Source organism: Drosophila navojoa, chromosome 4, assembly GCF_054131105.1.
Source record: "Drosophila navojoa isolate 15081-1374.11 chromosome 4, UAZ_NAV_1.0, whole genome shotgun sequence".
Lineage (NCBI taxonomy): Eukaryota > Metazoa > Arthropoda > Insecta > Diptera > Drosophilidae > Drosophila > Drosophila navojoa.
Genome location: NC_142892.1, coordinates 7,604,194 through 7,622,423, shown reverse-complemented (window position 1 = coordinate 7,622,423; position 18,230 = coordinate 7,604,194). Strand labels below are relative to the sequence as shown.

At 45.8% G+C, this 18,230-nt stretch overlaps 5 protein-coding genes across 10 annotated transcripts; 3 read left to right on the top strand and 2 right to left on the bottom strand.

Moving 5' to 3' along the window:
- The first annotated feature begins 236 nt into the window (after positions 1-236).
- Positions 237-1,418, top strand: Sbds (SBDS ribosome maturation factor). Its single transcript, XM_018099587.3, has 2 exons — positions 237-422; positions 478-1,418. Exons 1-2 carry the CDS (start codon positions 292-294, stop codon positions 1,103-1,105), a joined length of 759 nt encoding a protein of 252 aa, XP_017955076.1. The 5' UTR covers positions 237-291; the 3' UTR covers positions 1,106-1,418.
- Positions 1,124-3,120, bottom strand: Ist1 (increased sodium tolerance 1-like protein). 5 transcript variants are annotated; one of them, XM_018099568.3, is made up of 5 exons: positions 2,796-3,120; positions 2,013-2,736; positions 1,867-1,929; positions 1,507-1,569; positions 1,124-1,417 (listed from the first exon to the last, which is right to left on the bottom strand). In XM_018099568.3, the coding sequence occupies exons 1-5, from the start codon at positions 2,975-2,977 to the stop codon at positions 1,208-1,210; spliced, it is 1,242 nt and encodes a 413-aa protein (XP_017955057.1). In that variant the 5' UTR covers positions 2,978-3,120; the 3' UTR covers positions 1,124-1,207. The 5 variants fall into 5 exon arrangements, with proteins under 5 accessions (XP_017955057.1, XP_017955059.1, XP_089116350.1 ...); XM_018099570.3 differs by lacking the exon at positions 1,507-1,569; XM_089260224.1 differs by lacking the exon at positions 1,507-1,569 and having other exon boundaries at positions 1,124-1,381.
- A 454-nt stretch (positions 3,121-3,574) lies between these two features.
- On the top strand, positions 3,575-11,429 carry velo (sentrin-specific protease 6 veloren). Of its 2 annotated transcripts, XM_018099506.3 has the most exons (9): positions 3,575-4,210; positions 4,348-4,454; positions 4,516-5,178; positions 5,637-8,096; positions 8,191-8,302; positions 8,870-8,988; positions 9,052-9,268; positions 9,338-10,770; positions 10,841-11,429. In XM_018099506.3, the coding sequence occupies exons 2-9, from the start codon at positions 4,356-4,358 to the stop codon at positions 11,222-11,224; spliced, it is 5,487 nt and encodes a 1,828-aa protein (XP_017954995.2). In that variant the 5' UTR covers positions 3,575-4,210; positions 4,348-4,355; the 3' UTR covers positions 11,225-11,429. The 2 variants fall into 2 exon arrangements, with proteins under 2 accessions (XP_017954995.2, XP_089116349.1); XM_089260223.1 differs by lacking the exons at positions 3,575-4,210; positions 4,348-4,454; positions 4,516-5,178 and adding an exon at positions 5,511-5,575.
- Positions 11,430-13,482: 2,053 nt separating this feature from the next.
- Positions 13,483-16,682, bottom strand: Ythdc1 (YTH domain containing 1). Its single transcript, XM_018099540.3, has 3 exons — positions 16,518-16,682; positions 15,282-16,372; positions 13,483-15,207 (listed from the first exon to the last, which is right to left on the bottom strand). The coding sequence occupies exons 2-3, from the start codon at positions 16,222-16,224 to the stop codon at positions 14,009-14,011; spliced, it is 2,142 nt and encodes a 713-aa protein (XP_017955029.1). The 5' UTR covers positions 16,225-16,372; positions 16,518-16,682; the 3' UTR covers positions 13,483-14,008.
- Positions 16,683-17,073: 391 nt separating this feature from the next.
- LOC108650454 (uncharacterized) lies at positions 17,074-18,205 on the top strand. Its single transcript, XM_018099599.3, has 2 exons — positions 17,074-17,305; positions 17,371-18,205. The coding sequence occupies exons 1-2, from the start codon at positions 17,227-17,229 to the stop codon at positions 17,652-17,654; spliced, it is 363 nt and encodes a 120-aa protein (XP_017955088.1). The 5' UTR covers positions 17,074-17,226; the 3' UTR covers positions 17,655-18,205.
- Positions 18,206-18,230: the final 25 nt, after the last annotated feature.

Below are 18,230 nucleotides of genomic sequence, written 5' to 3'. Positions count from 1 at the left end.
GAAACACGGCCGCATGCTGCCACACACAATTTCATTAGCGTGAAAATTGTTGCATCAAAAGTAAGCAAACATTGTTAAAGATTTATGTTTTACCGGAGTATTCAGCAATAAAGACAAAAAAAGATTTGCAACATATTTTAATTATTGCCAAAAGCCGTTACTAGCACAGTTCCTAAACGTACTAAAATTTCCTTTACCTCATTTAGTATTTTAGTATTTATATGGAACTGTTGGTATTTATGTGGGTTTTGCGTGCAGTCACACCGATCTATCAAAACAATCAAATCCAGCATGTCCAAAATATTCACACCCACAAATCAAATACGCCTCACAAATGTGGCAATCGTGAGGTTGAAAAAGGCAGGCAAGCGCTTTGAGATAGCCTGCTACAAAAACAAGGTGCTATCCTGGCGAAACAACAGGTAGGTGAATAATTTTTAACGGAATATGCAGAACTCAATAATTTAAACCAAATAGCGAAAAGGACATCGATGAGGTACTGCAAACACACACCATCTTCACGAATGTGTCGAAGGGGCAGACAGCTAAGAAGGAAGAACTGCTAAAAGCATTTGGTGCCAAGGATGATACGGAAATTTGCAAGGAAATCCTTAGCAAAGGCGAGCTGCAAGTCTCCGAGAAAGAGCGACAAAGTGTGCTGGACTCGCAGCTGAATAGCATTGTCAACAGTGTGGCTGCACTTTGCGTAAATCCAGAAACGCGTCGTCCCTATCCGGCCACCATCATAGAGAAATCCCTGAAGGATGCACACTTCAACGTCAAGATGAACAAAAACACCAAGCAGAACACGTTAGAAGCCATCAAAATCCTACGCGATCACATGCCCATTGAGCGCTCCCGCATGAAGCTGCGCGTAAGCTTTGCCGGCAAGGAAGGAGGCGGCAAGCTGAAGGAATCTGTTGTGAAACTCGCAAATACCGTGGAGCACGAAGAATGGGATGAATCAACGCTGCATTTAACTCTACTAATCGATCCCGGACAATATCGAGTTATAGACGAGCTGGTACGCAACGAAACAAAAGGTAAAGGCCTTCTGGAACTGCTGGAACTCAAAGAAGTTGTGGAGAGCGATGAACTTTTCTAGATACATAAAAGCCACAAATCGTATATAAAATATATAGTTGGTTATTTATGTTAACAAAATTTTGAATGCATAAAGATTAAACGGTGCGGCGATCCTATTGCTTCACTTGCGCTTCTTCAGGTTCTCGAAGCGACGTGACAGTTCATCAAAATCGATTTCATCATCATCGGGCTTATCGCTGCCTGGAACATCGGGAAGATCGTTGGGTACATTGGGCAACGAAGGCAAGTCCATTGGAGGTGGAGCGCTGGGCTGCTCTGGCCCGCCAGGTGGCAGCTTTGAGCGTGGTTGAGGTTTCGGTTTATTGGCATTCTGCAGAGAGAAACGGAAATACTTGAGTCAAATATAATAGGTTCAGCAGTATGTGTAAGTCGTGTGGTCAAGATCAAGTCGAAGCTGACCTGCAAATTAACAGGATTAATCGAGGAGTAACGTGGCGGTGGATCGTTATGCGGTTTGGGGCGCTGTTGTTGGCAAAATAAAGTCAAAATTGAAATCATAAATAGTTAAAATCATAAATAAAATTATGGCTGAGTATAAATACATATATCACAAGCAGGAAGAGTAAATAAGCAGATACCACGACCATGACATGACTCATTACAATTGATTACTCTACACTTACGCGCACATTGTGACGTCACAACGGAACGACGACGGTACATTTTGGGTTACAGTGAGTGAGTGGTAAAGTAGAGAGTAAACGAAAAGCAAAGTTAGTTATGGACCAAGTCCAAGCGACCGACTCAAAGCTAACATACCAAAATATTTTCATCCGGACTGCCAGAGCCATCCGATTGTTCATTCTTAGTTATATTTTCGTGCTGAAATTGCGCAATCATGCAGGAACATGCCAAAAACTGAGCTCAACAACTACTTAGGGATTATTGATTATTAATGAACTTACATTGATGAAATTCGTATTCAAATCCTTTTGCTCAGCGCACTTGCCCTGCGCGGAAGTCGTTGGTGGCGGCTGATTGGGCGGTATATTGTATGCGAATGGAGGCGGCGGCTGCACTGCAGCTGCAGCAGCACATGCTCCTCCTCCACCTCCTCCAGCACCACCACCGAAAGGTGGATAATTGAATGGCTTGCTGCTGGGAGGCGCTGGCATATCTGGCAGCTGTGGCATTGGCGGATAGCCAATGAAACCCATTTGAGGTGGTGCAGGTCCACCGCCTCCGCCACTTAGATTATTACGATCTGACAAATCGATCAGATGATGCTGCTGCTGATCAGGCTTCTCCTGCTCCTGCATCACCTGTGGATCTGGTTCGTATTCAATGTTGTAGTTCTTAGCAATGGCTATCAAGTAGTTCTCCACAAGCAACTTAGGCGGTGCCTGCAATGTCAGCTTATGCATCAGTTTCTCTGAAACGTAATGTTCGCCAGTTGCAGTCCGGGCATGCTCTGCGAACTCTGGCCCATACTTTTGGATGAAGATATCGGAGATGACTTTCAATTCGCCAATATCGCTCTGCAAACGGGGACAGACCCACACCAAACTGGACACAGGTTCGGCTATGCCAGCATCCAGTTCTTTCATTTGCTGGATCAGGCCAAAGCGTGCAAGCAGCAGATCGCAGTACATCTCAACAATTTCCATAGCCTCCACCAGGTAATCCTCGCTTAAAACCAAGCAAAATATGACTTCGATTTCTCAGCTTACAATTTACTTGCAGCATACCGTATAATATGCTCCACTCTAATGCGTGCCCTCTCTATTTTACCCGTCGCGAGGTATTCGGCGATCTCCTTACGGGACTTCTGGGTCAGCTCCGCCTTCTTTTTTTCCAACAATTTAAGACGATTCTGCGCTAAGCGTAGATTCGTCTTAAGCTTGTTGTAGTTGGGGCCACTGGAGAACATCTTGTCACCTGTAGCTAGTTTCCGTATCTACTATTTACTATAATTTTTGCTGCTTCGATGATTCACTGATTAGGGAAAAACAAACTCTTTGTGTGACGTCAGGACTTGGAACTGCCAACCGGAGTATCAGAAAATACACAAAAATTTGGCTGAGCTAGCGAAAGCCGTTTTATATATGTACACTGACCAGTGATATGTATTAACGGATATAAACAAATTAGAATTATAACTACTATGGTATTTACATTTTTAAAAATAGTAATCTTTCGCCAGTCATTACATTTTATTAAAATAATAAAAGTAAAGCAATTTTGCATTTAACTTAATACCAATAAATATTAATTTCATATTTTTCATTCATCACGTATATAATTTGACTATTGTAGGTCAGAATAAAAATGGTCTTCAAGTTTGATATGTTAAAACAATGTTTATTTATTTATATAATTTACTTTCGAAACAGATCGATTGGAATTGATCAAATACATTTCGTTTACCCTTTAATAACAGAACTAACAGTCTCAAGTATCGGCTCTGCCAACTTACTCAAAATACATTGCTACGTTTTTTACCCATTGCTTCACTGACTGTTGTTGCTTCATCTTCCTCTTCAAAATAATTCGCAAGAGCTGCGCGCTCCTTTCGCGCTGCACAAGACGTCGTTCAAATTGCCATTAATTCGAATTTAAATTATCAAAATAAAGCGTGCATTAAGACAAGTCAATTATGCGGTCATTGTGTTTTATAAAGGCAAACGTGTCGGACACACGATTTGTCAAGAAAATTGTGAAAATTAAGAAAACTCCAGTGATAAGTGGCTTGCGGGCATTTAGTGGTCCCACAAAATTGACTCACTGCCCTACATGCCAAATAGTGGTACCTCTATACATTAGACGTAAACGCGCCAGAAGCAAACGTCGATAAAAGTGCGAAGCAAAACGCAGTGCTGAAAATGTTTGTAAACAGCTGCTGGCCAGAAGACCGCCAGATGGCGTGGCCTCACCTCGCTTGTTGGCATTGCCAGCAGCGAGTAAACGCCATATTTGATTCTTCCTCATCGCTTTGGTGTTTGTTAAAGAAAGCGAATTTTCATGTCCAAGCATCTGAGGCATATATTGACTGAAATTCACAGATAAAACAAAATGATTTGAATATAATGTGCAAATGTGTCTGTGTATACAATCGTGAGTTGTAAGGCGTAGAAGCAGCAACTACTGGCCAAAGCCCAAAAAGGTAAAGAAAATATGAATGCAAAAGGAAAATTGCGCTGCTGCCTTACGAGGCATGTGACGTCACAGACACACACGCACCTACTGCGTACCAAACAATGCATGGCGCAAAACTATAAGAACAACGTGTCTTCCTTGCAGTGCTCGCCATGGAACAGTACATAGTACATAGCAATAGTGAGGACATGGAAATGAAACCCGTCTACTCCGACCTGCAAGTGGTGCAAGTACCGCACGACGAAGTGAGCGTAAGTACAAAGAAAACGCCCCGCAATGTGGAACTGCGAACTAATACCTCTGCCGCAACAGTCTCTTGTGCTACAGGACGATCAGCAGCTCGTCTTTAGTGATCAGCAGCAAGTGGTCTACCAGACCGCTGCCCCCGCGCAGTATCAACAGCCGCAGCAGACTGCGACGGCGAGCCACTATATTATAGGCGCCGAGCTGCAACAGCAACAGCAGCAGGACGTGCAACAGCAACAACAACAACAGCAACAAGTGGTGATGCATCACCAACATCAGCAGGTGCACTATCAGCAGCAACAACAGGAAGTGCAGCAGCAGCAACAGTTGCGTCTGGAGCAACAGCAGCAATATGTTCAACAACCCGCCATTCAACACACCCAGCAAATCTATTACACATCCGATCAAGTGCTGCAGCCCAACACGATTGTGCAGCACGCCTCAATGCAGCAACTGCAACAGCAGCAGCAACAAAAAAAGCAGCAGCAAGTGCTGCAACAGCAACATCAGCAGCAATATCAACAGCAACAGCACACCGCCTACCAACAGCAAACGACACCCCTGGTACAGGCGGCACCCCAGCAGCAGCAACAGTTATTACAAAGTCCACAACACCAGCAGCAAACCCTTCAGCTACAGACATCGCCAGCGCAGCAGCAACAGCCACAACAGCATCCACAGATCGTCTACCGCATGACAACGACGCAGCAACAGCAACGACAATTAAGCGTAAGCATTAACCAACAACAGGTTGAAACTATCAAATAGTACAGTAAACTCAGCTGTTTAATGCTTTAATTACGAATTTAGTATAGATTTATATATATATAGATACATTAATTATCACGGCGCTTTCGCCTTAGACAGCTGCCAACATTTATTGCTCAGCCGCACAACTATTTTCGTACATACCCCAAACTTGGCGATTGAGTCGCGATCCTATTTGGTCTTTATAACAATCTTGATTCTGCTAGCTACAGAATGAATTGGACGTATCTAGATGTCAGATAGTTGGCTAAGCCTAATATTATCTTATATATACAATTTTCGTATAATATATAAATCATTCACTGACACACACTAAACATAGCGGCAACCGCATTATAGTCTATTATTATGTCTTTGTGTGAGTTGTATTCTTGTCAGATTATTGATTTATCATACTAATGGCAACAAATTGCTTGCAGATGCTCAGCAACACTCATGTGATTGTGCAACAGCCCACTGGACAACAGGTGCTAATACAGGCTCCCCAGCACCAGGAGCTGATTATGCGCCAGGCGACTGGTATACCGCAACAGGGAATCAATATTCATGCTTATAACAATCGCGTGGTGTACACCACATCGCCGCAGCAGCAACAGCAGCAGCAGCACGTACTGCAGCAACACGTGCAGCAACAACAGCAGCAGCAGCAACAACTCCATCTACAGGCACAAACCACACATCTGGTGCAGACACGAGTGGTGCCACAGCAGACGGGCAACGTTGTCTACCAGCAAGTGCAACTGCCGAAACCCACGTTACAGCAGCAACAACAACCTCAACAGCAGCAACAGCAACAGCAACAACAGCAGCAGCAACAACAACAACAGCAGCAGCAACCACAGGGGCAAGTACAGGTGCAGCAACCCCAGCTGGTGACCACAGGCACACAACTTGTGCGTTCCTCCTTCCGCGGCAAAGCGACCCGTGGGGGTGCCATCATAGCCAGACAACCGACTGGCACTGTGATAGCAGCACGCCCCGCCCTAGCACCCACCATTGTCCGGCAGATGCGGCCGCGTGGCGGCCTTCAGACAGTTACCGGTGGCATTGTGCGCAGTGTACGCCCGCAGGGTGTGAGGCCCAATCGAACGCAGCTTGTGGTGCAGACAACGGCTTCCGGCGACGGACAGACCATGCAGCTAGTGACTCAGCCACAGATGGCCAAGCAAATAACTATAACGAACTTGGGTCAGCCTACGGTAACGGCGCCGGGCCAGCAGATGCAGCCGCGCCACATCTACAGGCATGTAGTGAGTGAGGCGGGCCCCAATCCCCAGCAACAGCAGCAGCAGCACCAGCAGATGGTGCTGATGCGCCAACAACCCATTCGATATCGACCAGCTCCAGCGCAAACGACTGCGGCGCCTGCACCCAATACGAACACAATGGGCCTGGATCTGGAGGAGAGCATACAAGCTGTGATGGTCAAGAAGGATCCGCAGCAGCAACAGAAGGCAGCGCCAGGAACCATGCAAATGCAGCTGCCGCCAGCGGGGAATACTACATTGACGACCTACTATCAGCAGAGCTCGGCCACCAATAGCAGTAGTGAAGAAGAACAACAGCAGCAACAACAACAACAACAGCAGCAGCAGCAGCAACAACCACATCAACTTCAGCAGCAGCAACAGCAACAACAAACGCAGCAGCCTGGTGTGAGGACAGCCAGTGGCGCTACCATGAGCCTTTCGGAATATAAGAAGCGCCAGACCATGGCCAGTTCGCCGGCTCCGCAAGCTCCGACTACCACCGGGCCGACAGTCATGCGACCGGCACCTGCGCCTGGAACTCTGGTCCGATCGGTGCCCAAGTTGGTGCCGCAGCCTCAAGCCGCACAGCAGCAGCAGCAGCAGCCCAATTCGACCGTGGCGCGAATCATGCCCCAACAACGAGTGCTTGCCACAGCGCCAACGCCTCCACACGCTTCCTCTGTGCAGCAGACGTCGCACAACAACTACGAGATTCATTCGCAACACGTACTGAATAATCGAGCGGGCCAGCCCATTGCGGATCGCGATCGCAACAGTGCCAAGATGTTGGTGATCCTAGCCTCCGGAGAGCAGCGATTAATAACGTTCACGCTGCCGCGGGAGTCGTGCACCGTGCAGGATCTGCTGGAGCAGGTTTGTGTGCCCTTCGACAATACCACCACTATTCAGTGTGTGGAGCATCACGGCGCCAACGTGGACTTTGTGGTTACGGTAGGCTTTTCCGTCAACGAATCTGCCAGCGAACTGATTTCTCGCGCTGAGGAGAGTCTTCAGATGAATCGGCAGCAGGAGAACGCCGCCGCAGCAGCAGCAGCAGCGGCGGCAGCCGCAACAGGAACAACAGCAACAACAACCACCACATCTGCCTATAATCCTCAATCGACAGCAAACAATTCTGGAAGTACGGATCAGGCCAAGCGGGATACAGCAGCTTCCAGCACGGGATCCGCGTCTTCGGCTGCGAATACACAATCAGATGGGCCCAAGTTGATCGACGGTTACTATGCTGTCTGTCAGCTGTGCGGATTCACGGGCATGGATCATGCCAAGTGCGAGAGATGCAGACGCGTTTTCCAGGAGCCACCCAAGCGAAAAGCCTATGTAACTAAGTCTTCGAATGCAACTACAACAGCGATAGGTGCATCAGGATCATTGACAGGCGACTCGGCAGCGGCTGCGGATAAAAAGCGTGAGCTGGCACGTCTCAACAAGCAGGTGGTCGGCGTTGGCTCCTTTACTCCGGGATCAGCCACCGTGCGAGGCAGAGGCATGGCCATTAGAGGCGGACGGACTCGCAGCGGTCGAAGGGTTGCCGAGGCCGATCCAGTTGTCTTGCTCAGCAGTGAGGATGAAGCTGAACAGGACGATTCCAATGGCAACGCTGGCAGTGTAAGTAGACACTATAGTTATGTATATTAACCACCTTTTATAGAGACAATAATTTTCATTATGATTCGTTTATTAATAACCTGATATCCTGCAGTTTCCCGCCAACAATGCAAAACGTAATTCTAATGGAAACGTTAATCAACTGCCTACCACTTTCGCCTGTGATCCAGTACTAGCCGACGTAGACGAGGAAGCTCTTTACAAAGGTAAGTTCAAAGCAAGAACTCTGTGTATATGATTGATTCAACATAAAATGACAATTTAATAGGAAGTTAAGTGATCAATTAAGACTATGTAGTCATAATAGTGATAGATTAGTTGTGCAGCCCTGGCTCACACAAAATTGCTCTATACATGCTGTGCCGTACATAATTAAGAGCTGGCAACACTGTTCAAATTACGTTATAGTACGCTAGATGGCGCTTCAACACCACGCCATTTTTCAGGCCAGAGTGCGGAAGAAGAAGCAGAGTACGAAGCGAGTGCGTATTGGGCAAGTTAACTAGTTGTGCATTGCATTATAAATTGCGAATTCCTGTGCACTTTAAACTAGATTCTCTATTTTTGTTACCTGCTATGAGTTTTAAGTAATTTTAAACCAACTAGTGTAACAATGGGTGATGATGGTAAGCGACAAATAGCCAGCAGTAAACTAGCAGTGTGAAAAAATGTGACTGCCGCTACTGTGGCTTGCAGAATGCAGCCACATGTATAAAAAAAACAGTTGAAGTTCAATTATGATTTATGCTAATCACGAAAACATTCCATTGCAGACTTTGTGCGAGGCGATGTTACTGATCTAGCCGATCTTCCCGATGGCGAGAAGTTCACCACAGAATTGACCTGCAAATGCCTGCGTTTGATGCCATATCGTTTTATGGTAACAGAGCCGGTAAGTAGATATTCCTACTGTCCGGTTTCTCTAATTAATAAACCTTCCATGTATTTTGTGTAGATAATATTCACCTCTAAGGGCGTTCGCATTGCTGGTGTGCTGCCGGATAAGGATGAGAAATTTGTTTTGAACATCTACAAACACGAGGTTATAAAAGTTATTGCACACTTCGCCAACTACGATCAGGCCCAGCCTCTGGTCACGCTCTATATGCTGAAGACCTGCGCTCAGTATGTGAAATCTCAGCTGCAGCTACCTGAAGATACACCCAACGAACGTAAGTGAATGATACAGTTAGATTGTGGTTATATATATTGGTGATTTCCATTTTTGCATTCACTTGCAGAGTTTGGTATCAAGTGGAATGGTAGCTTTCATGAGCGCCGCTTGATATTGCTCTTCGATACGATAAGCTTTTCGGCACGAGAGACTCTCAAGTCTATGTTTAGTTTTCTGGATGAAATTTCAGCGCGGGATGCAGCAGAAATATTAGAACGTATCGCGGATTCGGATCGCAAGGCACTAGACAAGCCCATGCCACAGGCCCCGCGTCAGCTTCGTCCAGATGAGCAGATTAGTCTGCTGATGTACCCACCTAAGGGCACTGGTGGACTGTGCATACGCATGGAGGATTACGTATGCTTGACCAAGGAGTCGTATTTGAATGACATTATTATTGATTTTTATCTGCTCTGGCTGCGCAACACATTGATACCGGAGGCTCAACGTGAACGTACTCATATATTCAGTACATTCTTTTATAAGCGTCTCACAACACTAACTCGACCAACGGACGTTAAGCAGACAGCGGCACAAAAGCGTCATGCTCGTGTCCAGAAATGGACTAAAGTCGTGGATATATTTGATAAGGACTTCATCATAGTGCCCATTAACGAGCAATCACATTGGTTTCTCGCCATCATTTGCTTCCCCTGCCTAAAAGGTCCCGTCACCTTCGATACGAACCAGCCCGTGGAGCCGCAGCATTTGAAGCGTGCACGAGGCAAGAAGATTGCTCTCCAGATCGGCAACACAACAATAACGCCGTTGTCCAAGCGAGAAACCGTGACACTGCCGACTATGCCCAGCGAAATATGTAGGATAGCCGACGACGAAAGCGAACGCGATGAGGCCGAAGGCGATGATAGCGATATGGCATCAGAGGTTAGTGAAAATTCAAATCCACCCATCAGCAAGGAAGCAACAGCTGCGGCAGCAGCTACACCTGCGCCCACGACAAGTTCTGGCCCCGCACGAGCCACAAACGAGGATGTGCCAGCTGTAAAGCAGCCTTTGATATTAATATTTGACTCTTTGGCGGGCGCGTCTCGAAGTCGAGTAGTGGCTACGCTGCGTGATTATTTGACATGCGAATACAAGGTGAAGAAGCCGGATGCGCAGGCGCACGTCTTCAATAAGGATAACATGCCCGGACATTGCGTCAAAGTGCCGCAACAGAACAATTTTACAGACTGCGGACTTTATCTGCTGCAGTATGTGGAGCAATTCTTCAAGGATCCGATTAAGGATTATAGATTACCTATTAAACAACTGACCAATTGGTTCGATTACCTAACTGTGACTAAGAAGCGTGAAGACATTGCCCAGCTGATACAGCAGCTGATGGATGAGAACAACGCACACCAGACGCGACTTATTTTGCCAGTAATTGAGTTCCCCACACTCAATGGCCAGTTGGTAGAGTATCCCGAAGAGACGGAGAGCGCTGAATTTGAGGAAGAGGAGGGCCACGACGAGGAGGAGCAAACTAGTGATGTGGTAAGCAGTTACCTTACTATACAATTATCTTCACATATTCATTTTACTCTCTCCCTTTATCTTGTGATAGCATGATGATAATACGGCCACTGATATGGAGGTAGATCCCACGGCTGAGGAACTGCAACAGGCCCAGGCGTCCAAGTCGTCCACACAGGCCGTCTCAACAGCCACGACCACTACAAGCGCAACTGTGATGGCGGGAACTACGACGCGCCGATTTGTGCTCAAGCGTCGCCTGCAAAACGGGGCCTCTGCCTCTCCAAGCAATAGCAACGGCGCAAACGGGGGAGAAGCCAACAGCACCAATAGCCAGCTGGTCCCGCAACTGATTAGCACTGCCTCCTCGCTCAGCAACAATAGTAATACACCTAGCGCCGGCAGCGCTCTCCTAGCTAAAGGTGTCGCCAGTGTCGGTACCGGCAGCCTTAAAATTCGCAAGATCGAACAGTAGCATACGGGCGCCGGCTCTGAGCCAGTCGCAGAGATGCCACCGCTACAGCTGCTGCAAATGTTACACCCACTGTAAATAACAAGATAAAAATTATACAAACAGTACATTTAAAATATGCCCCCAACATTTCTTAAATTAATACTAATTATAAAAAGAAAAAAACAAAAGTCGTCAAATATATTGAATAGTGAAGTTATTTGAAAAACTCCATTCGTTTCTATATTGAATACATGGCGGGTCTTTTCTTCGTGGTTGTTGTGTGGGTGGGGGAATTTTCGTTTTCTAATGCCCCTGTGCCGCCCTCACCCAAGAACCAGTTTGCGTTCGCCATGTAAGCTAGAATATCTGCCATGTATACGCTGACATCGGCTCGCACATATCTACATGGTAAGACTCCCATAGACTTTCTCCAAAAAATCTTAATAAATAGCAAATGGTAGCATTACGCTGAACTGGAACCTTCCGCCTCTCTTTTTCTCAGCTATTTAAAACGCGAACTCTTTGCTTTAGTTGGTTATAAGCGTAGTTTTCAATTCGTGCACCCTCTGGCCGCTTGCCATGTAGCTGATTAAGATATACATGGCACACTACATGCGATGCACACACATACAAACGCACACGCATGCATACGTCATGTATTGTTCGGCGTCAGAAGTTTGGTTATGTTGACAGCAGAAGCAAATAAGAGCACGGGGAGTAGGCGGAAGAACGAATGAAGCGCACAAAACAGAATGAAAAAGCGCGCTCACCCTCATCGTTTCAAATGCTCATAAGATTGAAATTATGTGAACCGTCTAAGGTGGTATGGTATGTGATATAAATAAATGTGTTTATACATTAACAAATTCATTGAAATTAACAAAACTGAAAATATTTTCAAATGGGTATATGCTAAAACATATATACATACATAGCTGCGTAAAGCGAATGGATGCGTTAAGTGCTTTTAGAACATCTGTGTGTAAGTATAATTACTTTTGTTGTAACAATACATTTAAAATTGCTATTCAACATCAAAGGTCATTGTCATTTGCAGTCTTTGTTTTGCTAAACGAGCTTTAATTTATCTTATGTTTTTGTTGTAGAATAATTATCGATAAGAAATCAGCTGTTGCATTAAAAATAACACAACTGTTGATTAACTTGGCAGCTTCGTGAAGTTCGGTCACACTGGATACCGGCTTCGTTTGATAGGGAATCGAGCAGCCACAGGGGTATTTTATTTTGCATACATGATGATAATGCAGCTGCTATAAATATCCCAGAGGAAATTTCGCAGCCCAGGAACCATAACTGGCAGTTTTTCGCTTAAACTACATTTAATAACACGCATAAAATTAAAGTTGAGATATCTAAATTATTTTCTCTTTTATTTTCCATATCGTTGGACTTTGTGCCAACATATCCATTGGTATACATAATCACAGCCATGAGGGAATCAACTCAGTCTTTGATCTCTACTTCCACCAGTTTCCAGATTGAGTTCCTTCCAGTATCCTGTAAAGAAACAATTAAAAGGAAAACATTTCCTAATCCAGTCCATTTGTCGTTTGCTGGTGTCGTTCAGTCTTTTTGGCCCTTTGCTTCGCTACGAAGCTGAAGTCTGGGCAATCACAGAAAAATTGCAGTTATAAAATTATGAAGTTGAAAAGTCAATAATACCAGAATAAGTATCGTCGAATAGAGCCAAGGCTCATCAAATATGACGGACCAAATGAAGTTTTGAGTCTTTCAATTCAAATGAGATCTTTGGAAACATTTTCGGTTTCCAGGAGAAACGTTTCTGGTCTTTTTGCATATTTTTTATGCTCTCTTGTCTTGAGGGTTAGCTTGCGGTCCGGTTGTTAGATTCGATTTTAGATTTGAGTCGTTAATTAATAACGATTTATATATACATATGTACATGCATATGCATACATGTATATGTATATATAGCATGAGTGCTGCTTGCTTTTTATAGGGGGTGCTGCGGAGTGTGGGGGCGTTTCATTGACTCCACATAGAACGTTCGATATTCAGCACTTTGATTGCTTTAAGAGTCCAACTCTCGTGTGTGGGGGTAAGCACAGGAATTAAAAGCGCACAGACGCAAACACACACACTCGCACACGCACACACACATTATGCACACATCACTGCTTTGATTTTTTCCATTAACATTGTTAACGGTACGTTCTTGTGGTGCTGTTTGGTTGGTTTGGTTTGGGTTGTTTGTTGTTGTAGCGTCTTTTAAATAAAGTTCACATTTGTGCTTCATATATTTTTTCTCTCTTTTCTGTATTTTTTTTTCTTTTCGTTTTAAAATATTAATTAGATTTTTGTTGTTGTGATAATTTGCTTATTTTGTAAGTTTGTTTAAATCATAGAACTTTCGCATGACAAATAGCTAAGCAAAAAAGGAGGGAGAGAGAGAGAGAGAGTATGTGAGAAACAGAAAGTAAGAGAGAGAGTTGGTTGGAGTGTTGTGTATTGTAAGAGACGAGCTGTGGAGCTGTTCGTACGATTTGATTTGTGGGTTTTTTAAACGATTATTTCGGCGCTGGGGCTCTGTGTGTGTGGGTCCAACTATGTTTCCCGCTCATTTGCTCACTTAACTTATCATTATCATTATAATCGTTATCATTATCATTATAATTTTTCATTGCATTTGAAGACATTATCATCTAGACCATCTTCTTCTTCGTACATTCACACGCGACACTTTTCTAGGGAGGAGAGCATTTTCTTTCGCGCACTTTTCCATATTTTTCTTTTTATACCCGTAAACAATACTCAACGACACATTTAACGTCTGCCGTCCCGATAGCTGCGTTGCCCTCCACCGCCACCGCCGCCACGTTCGCCACGGAATTGTCGCGAGGAGCCACTTCGGTTACCGCCATAATCGCGTCGTCGACCGCCCACGGAGCTGTTGTTATTGTCCCGATTGCCTGCACTGATATTGGGCACATTGGCCCCGCCCACGCCACCACCGGCATTGCTGCTGCCACCGCCATTGGCGGCGTAGACTGGAAAGCCCGGTGGTGCGGACACTGTGGGCAGACCCGCATTCTTCCAGGCGGCAAAGTCCTCGTAGCTGGGCGCTTTATCAAAACCCGGCGGCGGTGGTCGCATCGGCTGTGGCGGCGGGTAATCTGGCAACGGAGGCGCTCCAGGTCCGTCGTAATACCGCACCGGTGGTGGCAGTTGCTCGTACATTGATGCTGGCGCTCCCGGGGGCAATGCATTGCCAGCTCCTGCAGCAGGCATGGGCAGCTGGCCAAAGGGCGGCACAAACGGCAACGGGGGTAGCTGTCCGTGCATGTTACGTATGTAGTCCGCCACATAGGCCTCGGCAGCTGCGGCCGAGGACATGTAGCGCTCCCACGAGGGCATGCCCATGTCGCCGGCTCCGGCTGCACTACCTCCCATTTGACGGTAAGGTGAACCACCGCGCTTAAAGGCGCCGCCGCCGCCACCGCTGCCCGGCATGCCCATGCCCATGCCATGATGGTGATGATGATGCCTATACGGTCGCTGATGATGATGTGGTTGCCCATGTCCGCCATAGCTGCGCTTATGTCGCATCGGTCCCAACTGGCTATTACCACGCCCACCGCTGTGGCCACGCGTGGAGAGACTGCGCGGCGCCTTGTATATGACATGGATGCCTTTCTCACGCATCACACGCGCCGTCTCCTTGGACTTGCGCAAGATGGGCGTCAGCTCGATTTGCTCGTCTTCTGGAAAGAGGCGACACAGCTCAGCGCCGATCTTGGGCTCAATCTCTTGGCCATCCCGTCCAATCTTCACAGGCTTTCCTTCGTTCCACGTGTTGTGCAAATGCAAGGTGGCATTGAACGACAGCTCTTTGCGACATATCCAATCCAGCTCAATGACGCCGCCAAGAGCTTTGGGTGAAATGCTGGGAGGCAGCACCCAAGCCACCTGTGGAATATCTCGCCGTGAGGGCGCGGCCATGCGTGCAAAGCCAGCGAATTTACCTATCACAAGAAAAGATGGCAATAGGGGGAATTATCTATTATCTATCGGAAGTTATTCCAATTAGAAAGCTTACCACTCTCGTTAACGGAGAATATAAGCAACACGTTGCGCGCCTCCTTGAAGGCCTGGCTCAGGTTGGCATCGTTCTGCGGTAGCGTCGCCCATACGCTCTTGCTCTTAGACAACTGCACGTTGTCGCTGTTGTTCGACTTGATCAGAAAGAAGCGGGTGTCGCGGAATAGATAGTTCAGCTTGGTCATGTAGTCATAGGACTTCTGTGTGGTGCCGCTGCCGCCACCATCCTTCTCTGGGGTGGAGCCCTTTGAGCTGTTTGCCATCGCCGCCTTGCTGCGGGCGCCACCATTTCGTTTGTGCTGTATGCCCGAATCCGAGTCCGAGGACTCACTGTCCGATTCGAGGGCAGGCAGCGACGGCTTCTCATCCTCTGCGTCGCTTAGATCGCTCTTGTTGCCGCCGCTTAGTCCACTCAGATGAGCTGCTGTGGAGCTGCTACCACTTACATTTTTCTTGCTTCGCGTCTTCTTCGAACTCGACTCACGTTCCTCGCTGTCCTGAGACTTGGAGTTGCCCTTGTCATCTGTATCCATTGTTTTCTTCGACTTGGACTCGCTGCCGCTACTGCTTGACTTTTTCTTCTTACCATTAAGGTCGCCAGGCGAAGCGGATCGCTTCGTTTTCTTCGACGATTTGCTGGACTTGCTTACGGAGGCAGCCGATGTTGCTGATGTGGACTTAACTGCAGTGTCTTTGCTTGCTTTATTGTTCGATTTGGCTTTGGACGTACGTTTGCCACTCCTGCTGCCATCTGCGGAGGACGGTGCCGTGCTTACAGAGCTAATGCTTGGTTCCGAGTCAGAGGCCATGGAACCAGCTCGCGACTTGGATGCCTCGCTTCGCGTGTCGAACGAATCGAAATCCTGCAATTCCTCGGCAATGTCCGCCTCATTCTCATCCAGGCCGAGATGAACTGCATCTAGATCGGCCATGTCGCGCATTAGCGGCTACTGCGCTTACCCTAGCTGACGCAATGAACGGTACTCTGTTTGTTTACCTTCCCACTAAACTGTTGATGTTGTTTTTGTTGCCTTTTTGTAGTACTATGGACTGCTTGGCGGCGGCGCTGGCGGCTTCTCTATTCCTCTTCTAAGCATTCGTTCATTCAAGCGCGCATGAATGAGACAGCAATCGAAGCAGCGGAAATAGACATAGAGAAAAAAATGCCAATCGATTTAGCAAAACCGAAACTGCAAAACAAAAGTTGCCAGAACACGCAGCGCTCAACACTCACTTTCTGCACGTTGCGTGCAACTAACTGCGCAAGATTTGCGCCAACTTTATTGCACTATTTATATATTTTCACTACATTAATTAACAAACTACAATGGGCGAATGTTTTATACCGAATTTGCGTCAACAGAGACAAGAGACCAATGGCGGCAGAGGAGTACAGCTATAGGTATACAAGAATAATTCACGGTCGCTTTGTGCTGCCTATCGAAATTGTCTATCCACCGGCATATATTTATCGAATAGATTGCAGCATTTTTGCAATGAATTTTAAACAGGGCGTTAGATATGCTAATTAGAGAGGAATATAAAAGAAATTCTATGAATTAAAAATATCAAAGCTAGCAGAATTTTATATATTGTACTATGTGTTTAAATAAAAATAATAAATAAAATTATATTAAATTACAATTGGTTATTACAATATATGTGCAAAAGGCTTCATTCACATTAATATTCATGTCAAAAAAGTAAAGCATAACTAATTGAAAACCAAATTTAAAATCTTATTGCTCTGCTCTAGAGCCGTTACACGTCGGCGTAGGCGCGTTAGCTGAATCGATAACACAGCAACAGCTGATTCATCGATAGACCAAATGATTGCAATACAAACAAAGAGTACAAGCTGACACAATAAAAACACAATAACAATAACTAATTAAAGTATTGAAATTAGTGTGAATCATCGGTAATAGCTTTTTTTCGTCACAATGTCTGCGAGCACAGCAAAAGAATCAGAACCGCCCAGCTACGAGGAAGTCATGCGAGGCAGTGCACCCCCTATGCAAGGTAGCTTATCGACTTATAGCAAAAGACAAACACTGAATATAATAAATATTTATGTATGTATACAGATTCTCGGCTCATAGCTGGTGTGCATCATGGCGCACCGACAGCGCCACCAAACATGGCTAGCTACGGTGCATTCGAGACGACGCCAGTCAGCATTGTGGTGCAGCCAGCGCTGCCCCCAGAGATCATAGTCATTGGCGCTTGTCCCTCGTGTCGCATTGGCTACTTGGAAGACACATTCTCGCCGCTTGGTCTATGCTGTGCAATATTCTTCTTTCCCATTGGCATCCTCTGCTGTCTGGCGATGCGCGAGAAGCGCTGCAGCAATTGTGGAGCAACGTTTTAAATGCCCAGTTAACACTCTCACTCTTCCTCACTGATCGCGATTTAGAGATAAAGGCAGAGAGAGAGAGATTTTTAGCTATATGTATATTCAACCAGACAAATTGGACTGTTAAGTTTTTTAAAAATCACAAAGAAACGACAAATTATGCTAACTCGTTAGCTTGTTAATCATTAAACTATATATATATATATATTATATGTACGTATGTATGTATGTCTGTGTAAATACAAATATTTTAAGGCTTTTATGACGCGGCTGCAGACTCGCCTTTCCATTCCATTCCATTCCACAACATTCCAATCGTCGTCGTTGTCGTGTGGACGTGGCCCGCTTCCGTTAAATTTAATTGAAATATAATGGGGGCGGTTTTGAATTACGCCGCTCGTTTACTCTTGGGCTGCCTTCATTATTATTATTATTTTTTCTTTTTTATTGTTTGCGTATATTTTTTGCTCTTTGTGAAACGTAAACAAGCGAAATTTTAAGCCAAGCCAATGCACGACTTACGCATGCTCTGTATGTAAATAAATTGTTAGTCAAACTCTACTAAATTAAGTACGTTTTATTTGTATGATG

What these genes read in the sequence shown, in the direction of transcription:
- Sbds (XM_018099587.3), top strand. Translation starts at nt 292, where the DNA reads ATGTCCAAAATATTCACACCCACAAATCAAATACGCCTCACAAATGTG. An exon ending in CTATCCTGGCGAAACAACAG is followed by an intron (nt 423 to 477) that starts GTAGGTGAATAA and finishes TAAACCAAATAG; the next exon opens with CGAAAAGGACATCGATGAGG.
- Ist1 (XM_018099568.3), bottom strand. Translation starts at nt 2,977, where the DNA reads ATGTTCTCCAGTGGCCCCAACTACAACAAGCTTAAGACGAATCTACGC. An exon ending in AGAGTGGAGCATATTATACG is followed by an intron (nt 2,737 to 2,795) that starts GTATGCTGCAAG and finishes CTTGGTTTTAAG; the next exon opens with CGAGGATTACCTGGTGGAGG. An exon ending in TGAATACGAATTTCATCAAT is followed by an intron (nt 1,930 to 2,012) that starts GTAAGTTCATTA and finishes GCGCAATTTCAG; the next exon opens with CACGAAAATATAACTAAGAA.
- velo (XM_018099506.3), top strand. Translation starts at nt 4,356, where the DNA reads ATGGAACAGTACATAGTACATAGCAATAGTGAGGACATGGAAATGAAA. An exon ending in CCAATGGCAACGCTGGCAGT is followed by an intron (nt 8,097 to 8,190) that starts GTAAGTAGACAC and finishes GATATCCTGCAG; the next exon opens with TTTCCCGCCAACAATGCAAA. An exon ending in AGGAGCAAACTAGTGATGTG is followed by an intron (nt 10,771 to 10,840) that starts GTAAGCAGTTAC and finishes ATCTTGTGATAG; the next exon opens with CATGATGATAATACGGCCAC.
- Ythdc1 (XM_018099540.3), bottom strand. Translation starts at nt 16,224, where the DNA reads ATGCGCGACATGGCCGATCTAGATGCAGTTCATCTCGGCCTGGATGAG. An exon ending in ATTCTCCGTTAACGAGAGTG is followed by an intron (nt 15,208 to 15,281) that starts GTAAGCTTTCTA and finishes TTCTTGTGATAG; the next exon opens with GTAAATTCGCTGGCTTTGCA.
- LOC108650454 (XM_018099599.3), top strand. Translation starts at nt 17,227, where the DNA reads ATGTCTGCGAGCACAGCAAAAGAATCAGAACCGCCCAGCTACGAGGAA. An exon ending in CAGTGCACCCCCTATGCAAG is followed by an intron (nt 17,306 to 17,370) that starts GTAGCTTATCGA and finishes GTATGTATACAG; the next exon opens with ATTCTCGGCTCATAGCTGGT.